The 16120-nt window shown below is 35.1% G+C and overlaps 1 protein-coding gene across 2 annotated transcripts in view; it reads left to right on the top strand.

Annotated features, from left to right (window-relative positions):
* Window positions 1-16120, top strand: part of EXOC5 (exocyst complex component 5) — a 62750-nt gene that overhangs the window by 26391 nt on the left and 20239 nt on the right. For both annotated transcript variants that reach the window (XM_028850247.2, NM_001261248.2), the window contains 8 exon segments: window positions 3241-3305; window positions 5423-5451; window positions 6974-7083; window positions 8711-8755; window positions 8861-9001; window positions 10327-10409; window positions 11353-11562; window positions 13210-13357. In XM_028850247.2, coding sequence (XP_028706080.1) covers window positions 3241-3305; window positions 5423-5451; window positions 6974-7083; window positions 8711-8755; window positions 8861-9001; window positions 10327-10409; window positions 11353-11562; window positions 13210-13357 — 831 coding nt within the window.

Here is a 16120-nt window from a genome sequence, read left to right as displayed (position 1 = left end):
GTGGTTTTTTGGTTATAAGGATGAGTTGTTTAGTGTTAAATTCTGAGATTTTAGTGTACCTGTCACCCAAACATTGTACACTGTACCCAATATGTAGTCTTGTATCCCTTATTCCCCTCTCAACTTCTGCCTTTAGAGTTCCCAAAGTCCGTTATATCACTCTGTATGTTTTTTTGTCCTCATAGCTTAGCTCCCGCTTGTAAGTGAGAACATGGTATTTGGTTTTCCATTCCTGAGTAACATCATTTAGAGTAATGGCCTCCAGCTCTCTCCAAGTTGCTACAAAAGACATAATTTTGTTCCTTTTTGTGGCTGAGTAGTTTTCCATGGTGTAAATGTACCATATTTATCTTTATCTGTTCGTTGGTTGATGGGCACTTAGGTTGGTTCCGTGTATTTGCAGTTAAATTAATTTTTGGCCTGGTTCTACCAGTTAGCCATCCTTAAGAACTTATGTAGTATTAGATTGCCAATTATTAGATAAACTCCTAGCTATCTCAATTTCTGGACTCTGTACCAGTCACCTTCCCAATGGAAAGAAAAGGAGAAAGCACCCACAGAGCTAGACCAATGTGTGATTGTAGGAGGAATTAGAATGGGTTAAGATATCAACACATCATATTCTTTTTCTTCTCGCCCCCTAGTCGTTTTTGTTTTTTTTAATTGTTCTCTTTTAGAATCTTGGCTGGGTGTGGTGGCTTAGGTCTGCAATCCCAGCACTTTAGGAGGCTGAGGCAGGATGATTGCTTGGGCTTTGAAGTTTGAAAGCAGCCTGGGCAACATGGTGAAACCCCGTCTCTACAAAAAAAAAAAAAAATACATATACATATGTGTATAGATGTGTATATATATGTATGTGTGTATATATATTAGCTGGCCGTTGTGCCACACATCCATAGATCTAGCACTCAGGAGGCTGAGGCAGGAGGATTGCTTGAGCCTGGGAGGTTGAGGTTGCAGTGAGCTGTGACTGCCACACTGCACTCCAGCCTGGGTGACAGAGTGACAGACAGACCCTGTCTCAAGAAAAAAAAAAAAAAAAAGGAATCTTCTCATATTCTGGGGAAAAAAAACCCTATTATTTGTTTACCTCTGTCCTTGCATATATGTTGTTTTTTGTTTTTTGTTTTTCTTTTTTACCTAGAGTGACAGCTTACTGTACCTCATGTGGATAATACTTGATGACTGTGATTATCTTTAACACTATTAGCAAGGGTAGTCTCTCACCTCGCCCAAATATCAGTAACTATTAGAATATAGTTTTGACAGCTTTTGTTACCTATTGTTGTAGTATGTTTTAACTGACTAAATGTCATATATTGTAACCTTAAGAGATACCTGTGCTTTACACAATTTCTATAAAATAATTTGCTATGGAAATTCAATATAAACAAGTGCATTTACCTCTATTCTACTTAGTACATTAAACAAAGTTTGCAGACAGCACAATGATGATGACAACTTCTTAAAAGAACATGAGCAAACTCCTTATGGAAGCATAGAGCAGGCTATATGCCTAGTATATTATTTCTGAAGGGGGTATTGGTGAGGAGAAAATGATGGACTTTACTAATACAACTAAATGGCATGGTGAGGACAGATACTGCAGTAATATTTGTGCCCATATACAACAGAACAGAGTGAGTGTTTGGTAGTTGAAAATGACAGTGACCTGCTGACTAGGAGAAAAGAGATGACTGAAGCAGAAATGCTATATTCACTATAATTTGGAGCAAGAAGGGAGAAGAGGGTCTGCTGTTGTTATTCACAGTTGTTTGTCAGAGTTGATATGCCTACTTAGAAAAATCTATATTGGGCAGGGCATGGTGTCTCAAGCCTGTAATCCCAACACTTTGGGAAGCCAAGGTGGGCAGATTACTTGAGGCCAGGTGTTCAAGAGCAGCCTGGCTAATATGACGAAACCCCATCTCTGCTAAAAAAAATACCAAAATTAGCCGGGTGTGGTGACACATGCCTATAATCCCAGCTACTTGGGAGGCTGAGGCACGAGCGTTGCGTTAACCTGGGAGGCAGAAATTGTAATGAGCCAAGATCATGCCACTGCACTCCAGTCTGGGCGACCGAGCAAGCCTCTGTCTCAAAAAAAAGAGAAAAGAAAAAAAATATATATTGATGTTCTTAGCTCTTCCTTCATATTTATGAGTCTCACTGTCTTTTCAAATGTAAAAGAAAATGAATCTTCATAAAGTGAATTATTAAAATTGTGCCAAAGTAAAACTGAGAACTAATTTGAAATTTAAAGAATAAATGAACATTATATAACTCCCCTACACTGTTGTGTAAATAAGCACAGATATCTGCATTAAAGAATTTTAGAACTCTTGCCTAAGTTCCTTACTTCCACAACTTGAATAAATATACACATTTCTGACTGGACTCGGTGGCTCATGCCTGTAATCCCAGCACTTTGGGAGGCGGAGGCGGGTGGATCACCTGAGGTCAGGAGTTCAAGACCAGCCTGACCAATATGATGAAACCCCATCTCTACTGAAAATACAAAAATTAGCCGGGCATGTGGCATGCGCCTGTAATCCCAGCTACTTGGGAGGCTGAGACAGGAGAATCACTTGAACCTGGGAGGCAGAGGTTGTAGTGAGCAGAGATCACGCCATTGCACTCCAGCCTGGGCAACAAGAGTGAAACTCCGTCTCAAAAAAAAAAAAAAAGGAGAAAGAAAAGAAATATACACATTTCTATATTATATTTCATCATGGGGCTTTACATTAAACTTTATCTTTTCTTTTAGAACAAGTGTTATAAATTCATATGGTCAGTAAATGACAGGCATTTAGCTTAAAGTAGGATATATGTGGCAGTATACTCTAAATTATTTTTATAAATCTTGTTTATCCTTTTCGGGTTCATAAACTTAGAATTCTGAGATTTACACTTGGCTTTCAGCAAGCAATGATTTGAATTTCTTTAGAATAAACTTGAACTATGGGTTTCATTGGGAAGGGATTATGGCATCAAAAAAAATCACAGAATTTCAGTACCAGAAAGATAAATGTTTATATTTTATTGACTAATTATTGATAACACCCCAAATGTATTCTTGTTGCTCATAAAGTTTTATTTGTTGTGAATTTTTAAAGGAAATTTTTTTAGGGAAGGGACTGTGGGCATTTGCAGGGAGATACTACTACTTTCAAATACGTAATTATTTTTTGATATGCCTAAAAGTTTTTTAAATTATTGCTTTTATTTATTTTTTAATAGATAAAGGAAGCAGCAGACATCATTCAGAAGTTGCACCTAATTGCCCAAGAGTTACCTTTTGATAGGCAAGTTCATTTCTCAAGAGCTAATTTGAATGTATGGTATAATTTATAAAATAAAATTGTGTCTTTTCCTGTATGATTTTCTTTGCCCGTTAATTAAACAGGAATTTATTGAGCACTTGCTGGTTCATTTACTTGCTAGTTTATTCACTTTGTACAACATGCAGTGTAAAATAATTTATTGAAAAAATACAGTCTCTTCTTAATATCTAAATTTAATGATAGGTCTTGAAATAATTTCAATCCCTGTCTTCTGAAAAAAATTTGATGGAGAATTTTGAAATCAACTGAGGTAAAATTTGGATTTTCACATTTTGGACTTTGAGAAGCAGGTAGACGATAGAGAGAACACTTCCTATTTCTTGATGGAGGTTCTTACGCTTTTGGAGGCCTTGGACACCTTTGAAAAGCTGATGAACGCTATCACCTTTCTTCAGGAAATTAAGATACACACAGATTATTGTATACAATTTCATGGTGTTTTAGACTCTAGCCTATCCACAGAACTCTTCCTAGGGACTTCACATTAAGAACCCCTTTTTTTTTAAATACAAGGCCCCAGAGCCATTACTAAGTTAGATTTCATCCTAAAATAAACTATCCACTGAGAAGGAAATTTTTTCATGATTTCTTCTAGTGATGGAATGTCAGACTCTTTAATAAACTCTTGGTAAATTAGTACTTCCTCCATGTGAATATTTGAAAGAAATATGATTTACTATATTACAAATGATACATATTAATAGACATGTTATTTTGTTGATACTTGAAGATCTTCAGGAACAGATGAAGTATGGACATATTGCTATACTTAAAGCTTAACCATTATCTCCCAAACATGTAATGAATTCCCCCTAAAAAATGTGTCTGTTTTATTCTCAACTCTGATTATCATGAAGAATTAGCAATAATGATGATCTGTCATTCTTAATAATAATCTGGCAGTTGCCCAGCATTATGATTTAACTTATTGTAATAATTTTTAAAGCCACCCACCAAAACTTCTCTTTAACTTTATCTCATTTCAGAATTGAACTATTTACTTAAATGGGTAAAATATCTAGCTCAAAATAGGCTCATAATAATTATTGACTGCATTCCCCTCCCCTGTCTTCATTCTATTTTTCTACTGCAGAACACACTTTCATATATAAATATATATTTATACACACCCACACCCACACACACACACACTCATATTCACCACCACTCAGGAACATACTTCTCTTATGGTTTTGCTTTAGCCTCTTCACCAAGCCTTGGAGTTGAATATATATCCTAATTAGATTCAGTTTTTTTCACACAGATTAATATGGCCTTATATGTGATCTGATCTACTGTGACTTTGATACATCATTTTTGTATAACAGTCTAGATTTTTATTTCCTTCTTCATTTGTCTTTGGCATCTCTTTTGCCAGCCACTTTCCTCTCTCTGCAAACAATTGCACACAATCTTAAAACATTTATTTTTCATGCTATGCATTTCAATTAGATATTTGAAACTTGAAAAAATTCTACTGTGTGGTATTTTAGTTTTTTAATTTGTAAAGATCGAATGGCTACTCTGCTAGGCACATTGCTGGGTCTTTTTATCTTTTGTCATTAATACATCATTATCATATAGTATATTATTTGATCATCTTTTTCTTTTGAATAATAATGATTGAACTTTATTTTTAAAAATACCAACCATGGGAGTGGGGAGGGAGACAAATAATAAAGTGTGTTTAAAATGCCAGCAAATATAAGTAAGAACAGTAAGTCAGTTTTGGGACTGGCTGGGTTGTTAGTGTCTTATGCAGAGCAGTTGATTCTTTAAAAAGAGAATTGATTTTCAATGTAAATTTCCTAAATGAGAACCAGCTACCCCATCTGAATTACCTACATTAAGTTCTATCACCTGGCATGCTTCCTATCGGTATTCTCTCGTCTGATTTGGTCTTTTTTCTTTTTACAATAACCTTTTAACTTTATAATGGTTTTGGATTTACAGAAAAGTTGCAAAGATAGATGGTTCTCATATACCCTGCATCCATTTTCCCCTTTGGTTAGCATCTTACATTGCTATAGGATGTTTGTCACAACTAACAAACCTCGTCGTTGGTTTTTGTCTTTCAGATTTTCAGAAGTTAAATCCAAAATTGCAAGTAAGTGATGTATTTATTTTACCTTTTTTTAATAAGTAAAAAAACTACGTGTGTAAAAATAAAACAAATAGCAAAAGGAGAAAAAGCAGGAACAATGTCATCTTCCTACCCCAGTAGGCCACTGCATAGAAGATCCCTGAGTTTGATTTTTCTTCCCTGAAAACAACCATTACCAATTTTTTGGATATTCTTGCAGAATAATCTATGGATATACAAGCATAAGACATAAATTCCATATATGTGTGTGTGTACATGTATATGTGTGTGTATAGATATTTATATGTACTTCTCTCCTCACTTATTTTTAAATAATTGCTACCATACTACATAAATAGCTTTATGCTTTGCATTTTTAATTTAACAGTGCATTTTGGAAATTGTGTGCTTTCCATACATCTCTCTCTGAATAAGATTCTCTCTTTTTTTTTTTTTTTTTTTTAAAGATTATGTAAGCATTTCAGTATCTGTTTAACTCCTTACATGATTAGTTTGGTTCTTGCCAGTCTTGGATTTTATTTTAGGTTAGATCATTCTAGGTTTTTGAAAAGACCACTAAATTTGCAGGCTCTGTGGTAGCCGGGGTCACTATTTAGAGTAGGCCACTGCATAGAGGATTCAAAGATTCATCTGTATTCCCAAAAAGTCTTAGAATAAGGGTGACACAGCTAGTTAGACTTCCTGGGAATATTTTTGATCACAGTAGATTAGTGTGAAGTTCAGGTGTTCATTGAGAACCATACTAGCCTCAAGAATATAGTGAATAGGGCCGGACATGGTGGCTCACACCTGTAATCCCAGCACTTTGGGAGGCCGAGGCGGGTGGATCACCTGAGGTCAGGAGTTCAAGACCAGCCTGGCCAACATGGTGAAACCCCATCTCTACTAAAAATAGAAAAATTAGCCAGGCATGGTAGCGGGTGCCTGTGATCCTAGCTACTTGGGAGTCTGAGGCAGGAGAATCAGTTGAACCCAGCAGGTGGAGGTTGCAGTGAGCCGAGATTGCGCCACTGCACTTTGACTGGGTGACAGATAGAAACTGTCTCAAAAAAAAAAAAAAAGTGAAAAAAATATAAATACTGCATATTATCAGGATGAGATTTGGTGTTCAGTCATCAGTCCACTATAGTTCAAGGTAGAGGCATCAGAACTCTAGTAAAGAGTTCTGTAGTCCTCTTCACCCTTTCCGTATGTAGGATTTTTCATGTGCGTTGCTATCAGAAATAGCATCTGGAGGATTTTTTCCAGTTAGCTACTGGTTTAAGTAACAATGGCATATGACAGTCAGACTCTGGAAACACTCAGTAGTTTTGCCAGTTTGGAAGTTTTTTGTCTTGAAAATATAGATTTATATGCCACAGTGTATTATAGGGGCTAGGTTCACTGCCTATAATCTCATTAGTTTTTGTAATTCCTTCAAAATAAATTTATGTTCATAGTCATTATATTTGTAAATAATGTAGATACTGTTAAATGACGTGGATGCCTTGTATGCTTCAGTGTAGCTGAATGACTTTATTTTTAGGTAAATACCATGATTTAGAATGCCAGCTGATTCAGGAGTTTACCAGTGCTCAAAGAAGAGGTGAAATCTCCAGAATGAGAGAAGTAGCAGCAGTTTTACTTCATTTTAAGGTAAATACTAAGAATTAAAAATGAAGACTAGTGTTCAAGGCTATGGAAATTGTGTAAGTTCTATATATTATAGTTTCTGACTTCCCCCATCATTATGTAACTATATCACAGTGATAATTTTCATTGTTTTGAGTAATTTCCACAGTTTATACTCTGTAAATGGTATTAAATGTTATATATTTAATATTTAAGGTTTTATATTCAATATTAATATTGAATTAAAATTAATTGATCAATTACATATTGGTGAATTTTTATAGTTTGATAAAATCATACTGTCTGCCTTTTTACTTTCACATATTATGATACAGGTGAAAAGAAAGAAAACTTGACTGTAAATATCTGGTAGAATATAGGAACCAGAGAGTAGATGGAATATGACTAGTAAGAGAGTTAAATCCAGGGGACCTCAGGACCTTGTATTACAGAATTGTTTTCCTAGAATTTGAACTGGGGAGAGAATCCCTGTGTAGGAGTATATTTCTGCAAAGAAAGTGCTTAAAGAAATGGTTCTTCCTTCAGTCTGTTTCTTTGATTTGTATCAGATTAGGGAAAGGGAAGCCTATTTGTTGGACTTTTCATTTTGGTAAAATCTGAATGAGTATTGAGAATGGCTCTTGAGACAGTAGTGCACTTCATATTGCTTTCCTTACTGGTTTTTATGTATGATTTATTAATAGGCAAAAATCTCATTATAGTGAGCTTAATGACAAATTAGTTTGTTTTAAACACATTTTATTAAAATAGATTCAGTTTAAAAAGTAAATTTCCAAACTGCCAGCTGAATACAACTCTCCAGATTCTTGCAAGGAAAACTAAATGCTAGAGAAAGGCCAGGCGCAGTGGCTCACGCCTGTAATCCCAGTACTTTGGGAGGCTGAGGCAGGTGGATCAGTTAGCTCAGGAGTTCGAGATCAGCCTAGGCAACATGGTGAAACTCTGTCTCTACAGAAAATACAAAAATTAGCTGGCGGGGAGGCGTGCGCCTGTGGTCCCAGTTACTCGGGAGGCTGCGGCAGGAGGGTCGCTTGAACTGGGAGACAGAGGTTGTAGTGAGCCAAGATCACATGATTGCACTCCAACCTGGTGACGGTAGTGAAATCCTGTCTCAAAAAAAAAAAGAAATACATATATATGTATATACACACGTTTTAATATATATAAATATTTTTATATGTATATAAGACACATACATATATATATGTAAAACCTTTTCCCAAGACCTTGACTGTGTGTGTGTGTGTGTGTGTGTGTTTGTGTGTATGCATGTGGGTGGGTGGGTGTGAGTGGGTATGTTTTGGAGTTGGAGGAGATGGCTAAAGAATGATCATAGGACAAAAATCACTCTAAAGAACTCAGTTACATACTTCATCTTTCTTGTTTCAGTCTAAAGTTCAACAAGGATATGTACCAACTGATAAATTTTATCATAGAAAGTGACTAGGGAGACGATAACTTTATCAAGTTATTGGTTTTCTACAGTTAATTTTATTTAAGTCCAACAGGTGTTGCTATCAGCCATTTACTGGTAAATAGACATAGCTTTATGACATATAACACTTCTTTTATTGAAATACTAATTATTATAATTGAACCAGAATAATAACAACGTGTTTCTTCCTTGTAGGGTTACTCCCATTGTGTTGATGTTTATATAAAGCAGTGCCAGGAGGTAACGTAACAGTACACTTTATTGGATATTATTTTTTGCTAATTTGGTGTTTTAAAATCATTTAGAAATTATATGTTCACTGTGTAAAATGCCTCTGCTGTTTAGGGTGCTTATTTGAGAAATGATATATTTGAAGATGCTGCAATACTCTGTCAACGAGTGAACAAACAAGTTGGAGATATCTTCAGTAATCCAGAAACAGTCCTGGCTAAACTTATTCAAAATGTATTTGAAATCAAACTACAGGTAATTTTAAATAGTAACAAAGTAAATAGTTCTTAAGGCAATATGTAATTTTTTTCCTGTATTTTAAAAGTATTTTTAAAATTTAGTTTACTTAGGTAATGACCTTAGAAATAGTAATCTAGTTAAGGAGAAAGGAATCCTCATGCTTTTTAAAAAATGTTTTGTTATCCACCAAGAAGAAAGTGCTAATCAGTAAGTATTATCAGAGAACACACATGAAATTTGTGTAGTATTTGTAGTAGTAATATAATATATTGTGGTAAGATAGCCTTGAAGACTTTTCTTTTTTTTGGTCCCTGCCTTCACCAATAGATGTCATTTGTGAAACTGAACAAGAATTCCAAGAGTAGTCTGTAGAATTTTTTTTTTTTTTCTTCTTTTTTTTGAGACGGAGTCTCTCTCTGTCGCCCAGGCTGGAGTGCAGTGGCCAGATCTCAGCTCACTGCAAGCTCCGCCTCCCGGGTTTACACCATTCTCCTGCCTCAGCCTCCCGAGTAGCCGGGACTACAGGTGCCCGCCGCCGCGCCCAGCTAGTTTTTTATATTTTTAGTAGAGACAGGGTTTCACCATGTTAGCCAGGATGGTCTCGATCTTCTGACCTTGTGATCCACCTGCCTTGGCCTCCCAAAGTGCTGGGATTACAGGCGTGAGCCACCGTGCCTGGCCCAGTCTGTAGAATTTTTAATAATATGGTACTAACATGAAAAGGGAAAACACAGAAATTCAATTTACCCACATATCACTGTACTTTCAGATAACATTTCCTAAACTATGTTTACTACTGGATTAAACAACATTCAATAAATGCTTGCTTTTTTTTAATTTTAACACAATTCGGGAATTTTGATAGTGTTGTCATTCTCAAGAAGTGGGGATGTAATGTATAGCATTTCACACATTTACTAAGAAACCCTGTTTTATAGTAATGCCTATAGATGTCTGAAAGAACACTAGTATTACCTGGAGCTCAGTTTGGGAAATGCTGCTTTAAGGAATTGACTCTATTATTTATACTCTCAGTTTTGTTTTTTGATCTACCTCACAGAGCAGAATAGGCCAATTTAAAAGGAAAGGTATTTCTAAATTCTTAATACTTATTCCTGAGACTGATATAGATCCTCTACAGGTAAATACGAGAAGCTGTAAAATTTAAAAACCTGTTTTAAAATATTTTATGATTGGTCTGTTTTCTGTACATTACCTTTTTGATTGGATTGTAAGTCAGAAAGGTTCAAAACTGTGGAGTGAATTTTAAAAGAATATCTTGAGAAGTTACAGAATTTAATGTTTGCCTAATTAACAGAATATTAACCTTTTTCTTTTAGAGTTTTGTGAAAGAGCAATTAGAAGAATGTAGGAAGTCTGATGCAGAGCAGTATCTCAAAAATCTCTATGATCTCTATACAAGGTAAATTTTTAATGATTAGAAAATAATAGATAACAGATTTTTTTATTTTTTTGATAGAAAATGAGGAAGTATTCAGGTATTTTTGAATAAGTTTGTCACCAGTTTACCTTTTAGCACTAAATGCTTAGCTGTATAGACTAGTTATTGCACAAGACTGTATTGTACAACATTCTTAATACATTAACTTGAGGAATTGGATGTTATGCTTTATCTTTTCTCTAAGCATTAGTGTACATTTATCTGCAGTCAAAACTTTAGAAACTGCAAAAGGAAGTGATGTAATCTTAAACGATAGTTTCAGCTCTAAGTCTTATGTAGGAACTTTTTTTGTGCTTTTATAAATGTCAGTGTTACTCTTAGAGATTATCTCAGAAGCTTCATATGGAGTTTTGTGGGGGTTTTTTTCTCTTGACTTTTCCCCACCCTATTACTCTTCTTCAGTGTCTTCATTTTGGGAGAAGGTTTTTCCAAAGTTACTGTAATGAGGAAGTCCATCTCAACAACAACACTGTTTTGACCCTATCTTCAGCAACGGGAAATAGAAAATTAGAGGGAAAGTCTACAAGGACAAAACAAAAGAGGGTGAACAGACAGTAGATCTCTCAGTACTCTGTTTTGGGTCACATGCGATGAATGGCATTAGACATACTTGAGGCCAGTCTGCCACTGTCGCCATTTCTGGACTAGTTCATTGCCTCACAATTTCTTTTCCTAGGAATTTGTAACAGTTCTCAAAACCATAAAGTTGTTCATAATATTTCACTGTACTTTTACATGTAACCCTGTAGAGTTGATCTCTGCATCGTAAGTACTCTCCCGGAGTTTAAGAAATGGTGGCTTAACATAAATCATTAAAGTCACATTGTAAAAATTTGTATTCCTTAATATTGTTACTATACCTAAAACATATATTAATCTTTTTCTCCCCCTTTTTCATGAAAAGAACCACCAATCTTTCCAGCAAGCTGATGGAGTTTAATTTAGGTACTGATAAACAGACTTTCTTGTCTAAGCTTATCAAATCCATTTTCATTTCCTATTTGGAGAACTATATTGAGGTGGAGACTGGATATTTGAAAAGCAGAAGTGCTATGATCCTTCAGCGCTATTATGATTCGAAAAACCATCAAAAGAGATCCATTGGCACAGGAGGGTGAGTATTTTTGTTAAATACTACTGTTAAAACTGAAGACATTAATAACTTCATTCTATTTGGGCAAATTTATCAAATGTTGACTATCATTAGAATTTTTTATGAAGAGTTCTTTTAATCCAGATTCTTATATTATTGATCAAATCTTGCTCTTAAACCACATGTTGAAATGACCTAACATAACATGATTAAAATGTAGGCCGGGTGCAGTAACTCACGCCTGTAATCCCAGCACTTTGGGAGGCCGAGGTGGGCTGATCACCTGAGGTCTGGAGTTTGAGACCAGCCTGGCCAACATGGTGAAACCCCATCTCTACTAAAAACACAGAAATTAGCTGGGCGTGGTGGCAGGCACCTGTAATCCCAGCCATTCGGGAGGCTGAAGCAGGAGAATCACTTGAATCCGGGCAGCGGAGGCTGCAGTGAGCCAAGAGCACACCACTGCACTACGTACAGCCTGGGCGACAAAGCAAGACTCTACGTCAAAAAAAGTAAAGCAGATATTTGTCAATAAAAAAATAATTTTTTAAAACTATCAAGCAGAACACTAGTAATATAAAAAGTTCCATAGTTTCTTTCATTTTTTTTTCTAGATAGAATAAATTCCAGGTTATTGACCAGAAAACACATCTTATTTTGTTACTGTTGCAGGTGTGAAAAAAATAGAAAATAGTTTGCAGTTTAAGTACCTTGAATTGGTGAGTTTTGTTCAGAGACTTTAGCATAAGAAAACTATTAAATGAATACCTTAAAGCCTGCAATTAGTTACAGACTAGAAGAAAGTAACTTGCTCCAAGGATAGTTGGCAACTCAGCTACCAGGCTTTAACTGCCTGGAAACCAGATTCTAAAAAGAGACAGAATGACTTTGGTGGACTGAGAGTCCAGAATCCCCACACATATATATACAAACCAGTTTCTTGTTTCCCATTTTGTTGTGTATTAAATAATGATTAGAGAGAGTTAAAATTAGTAGTAAGAGGTATACCTGAAAGGTAGTAGCAAGGAAGGGAAGAGAAAAACTAATGAGTAATAGGAATTTTGTGTGTGTGTGTGTGTGTGAGTTTACAGTAGTCTGGAGTTACATACCCTAGGAGCAAAAAAATGTCTAACCCTCCAAAGATACAGCAAAAAATGTCTAACCCTCCAAAGATACCCCATATAAGTGTTTCAGGTGACCCTCAGTAATTAAGAATAGCTAAATTATGTTTAATATATCTTCTTTAATATCATGAGTAAATGTGCAGAATCTTAAAATGACTTTATTTTAAAATTGTTAAACTTTTAAAGTTTTCTTTTTAAACAGGACTATTTAGTCACTTAGAATGCTAACCTGTTTGGAATAGCTCACTTTCTAAGGAAACCCAACAAGTTTTACTATTGAGTCAGAATTGTAAGGCTGAATTGTAAAGCAACTTCAGAAATTAGAAGTCCAAATCTACTCATTTATCAGATGAAAATCTTCCATTTGGAGATCAAGGCTAACTCTATTTCACAAAACTAGTTATTGGAATTAGAAATTAGGTCTCTTGGCTATTGGTCCATTTTTGTTGTTGTTGTTGTTGATATATACTAAGTTTGGAAGTACTCGAAGTTGAAATCTAAGTAAAATGTTTTCTTTTTTTCATTTTTCTTTATGATGTACTAGTATTCAGGATTTGAAGGAGAGAATTAGACAACGTACCAACTTACCACTTGGGCCAAGTATCGATACTCATGGGGAAACTTTTCTATCCCAGGAAGTGGTGGTTAATCTTTTACAAGAAACCAAACAAGCCTTTGAAAGATGTCATAGGGTAAGAGTGATTGTAAATTTATTTTACATATACAATTGTTCCTTGATATCTGTGGGGAGTTGATTCCAAAACCTCCAAGGATACCAAAATCGTGGATGCTCAAGTCTGTTATATAAAGTGTGTAGTATTTGCATATATCCTGTGCACATCCTCCTTTATACTTTAATTCATCTCTAGATTACTTATAACTTTATATATGTTATTACATTACCTAGTGCAATGTAAATCTCCATAAATAGTTGTAACTTTAGTGTTTAGGGAATGATGACAGTACATCTTCAGTACAGATGCAACCATTCTCTTTTTTTTTTCTTAAATATTTTTATCTGTGGCTGGTTGAATCTGCTGATGCAGAACCCACAGATACAGAACTTACAGATAGGGAGGATTGACTATATAGTTGTGTGTTTTAAGTCTTACCTTGTTTTACTAAGATACAAATTTACTCTCTGATTAGGAACAACTATTTTTTGTAATAAAAGATAGGATTTTTGTTTTGGAGATCAGAATAATTTTAAAATTAGGAATAAATGTGAATTTAAATTCGCATTTAAAATAACTTTAAAGTTGACCAGATCAAATTTTTGTTATGTAAGATTAAATGAAGATGTGAAAAGGACAGTTAGACTTTTCTCTTGAAGAAATCGTGCATCAGGGAAAGAACAGTGTTTTAAGAGCATCAACATCAAAGGGAAAGAATGAAGATTTGGCTCCATTAAAACTTAGATTTTCTTCTCTAATAAACACAGTTTAGCAAAATAAACAGATAAGTCAGAGTGATAAAGTATTTGTAAATGATACTACTAGCAAAAGAGTGTATGAAACATAATAGTAGCCAATAATTTCATAGTACATAATATGTTCCAGACACTCTTTATTTTTTTTTAGTTCTGGGTTACATGTGCAGAACGTGCAGGTTTGTTATATAGGTACACACGTGCCATGGTGGTTTGCTGCACCCATCAACCCCTCATCTACATTAGGTATTTCTCCTAATGCTAGTGCTCCCTTAGCCCCCCCACGCCCCCCAACAGGCCCCAGTGTGTGATGTTCCCCTCCCTGTGTCCATGTGCTCTCATTGTTCAACTCCTGCTTATGAGTGAGAACGTGCGGTATTTGGTTTTCTGTTCCTGTGTGTGTTTCCTGAGAATAATGGTTTCCAGCTTCATCCATGTCCCTGCAAAGGACATGAACTCATCCTTTTTTATGGCTGCATAGTATTCCATGGTATACACATGCCACATTTTCTTTATCCAGTCTATTATTGATGGGCATTTGGGTTGGTTCCAAGTCTTTGCTATTGTGAGTAGTGCTGCAGTAAACATATGTGTGCATGTGTCTTTATAGTAGAGTAATTTGTAATCCTTTGGGTATATACTCAGTAATGAGATTGCTGAGTCAAATGGTAATTCTGGTTCTAGATCCTTGAGGAGTCACCACACTGTCTTCCACAATGGTTGAACTAATTTATACTCCCACCAACAGTGTAAAAGCATTCCTATTTCTCCACATCCTCTCCAGCATTTGTTGTTTCCTGACTTTTTAATGATTGCCATTCTAACTGGCATGAGGTGGTATCTCATTGTGGTTTTGATTTGCATTTCTCTAATGACCGGTGATGATGAGCTTTTTTTCATGTTTGTTGGCTGCATAAATGTCTTCTTTTGAGAAGTGCCGGATACTCTTCTAAGCGTTTAAGAGAGTGTGGAGTGTGTGTGTGTGTGTGTGTGTGTGTGTGTGTGTGTGTGTATCTTGTTTGTATGTAGTTTACATACGGGGATGTGTGTGTGTGTGTATATATATATGTATGTAAACTTATTTCATCATATAACCACCCTGTGAGGTTGTTATTTTGCAAATAAAGAACTGAAATACATGACTTTTAAGTAGTGGATTGAGAGTTGAGGCAGTCTTAATTATTTATGTTGATGTATATAATCTACATTTATATTGAGACTAAATTAAATTATACATGTGAATATAAATCAATAGAAAACAAGTCAAAGATACACATACACAGTTTGCAAAAAAGAAATATAAATCACTAGTATAATACTCAGACTCACTAATAGGGAAATGCAACTTAGAATAAGAGAATTACCATCCCATTTTCATTAGGTTGGGATAAATTGAGAAGTCTGATGACCAAGTATTGTTAAGGAAGTGGAGCAATAGCAGTTGTCACACACCACCAACGGGAGTGAAATTGGTACGGTTATTTTGAGGATTAATTTGGCAATTTCTTAGAGAAACTCATAGGTTCATGTGATATGTCTAACATCATAACAGCAGTTTTTGTCATGGTGAAAAATTAAAAGCAAACTCTCAGTGTCTATCAAAAAGAGAATTGTTAAACTGGTGTTTTTCATACAGTAGAAAACTATACAACAATTTAAATACATGAAGTAGAGTTACATGTATCAACATGAATAAATCTCAAAAATACTTGGTATTACTGAATCATATGGTATTTTTTTTTAAGAAACTGCCAAACTAATAGTGTGTAGTGATATTTGATTATAGTTTTAGTTTTCATTTTCCTAATGCAGTGATGATTCATGTTGAACATCTTTTCATGTGCTTATTTGCCATCAATATATACTCTCTGGTGAAGTGTTTGTTCAAATCTTTTGTGCATTCTTAAATCAGTCATGTGTTTTCTTATTTTTTGAGCACTCTGTATTGTTACAATTTATCAGATGTGATTTGCACATTTTTTTTAATGCCTGTGGCTTGTCTTTTTATTCTCATCAGTATTTCTAA

Source organism: Macaca mulatta, chromosome 7 (genome assembly GCF_049350105.2).
Source record: "Macaca mulatta isolate MMU2019108-1 chromosome 7, T2T-MMU8v2.0, whole genome shotgun sequence".
In the NCBI taxonomy this organism is placed as follows: domain Eukaryota; kingdom Metazoa; phylum Chordata; class Mammalia; order Primates; family Cercopithecidae; genus Macaca; species Macaca mulatta.
This window is presented reverse-complemented; position numbering and strand designations above follow the sequence as displayed.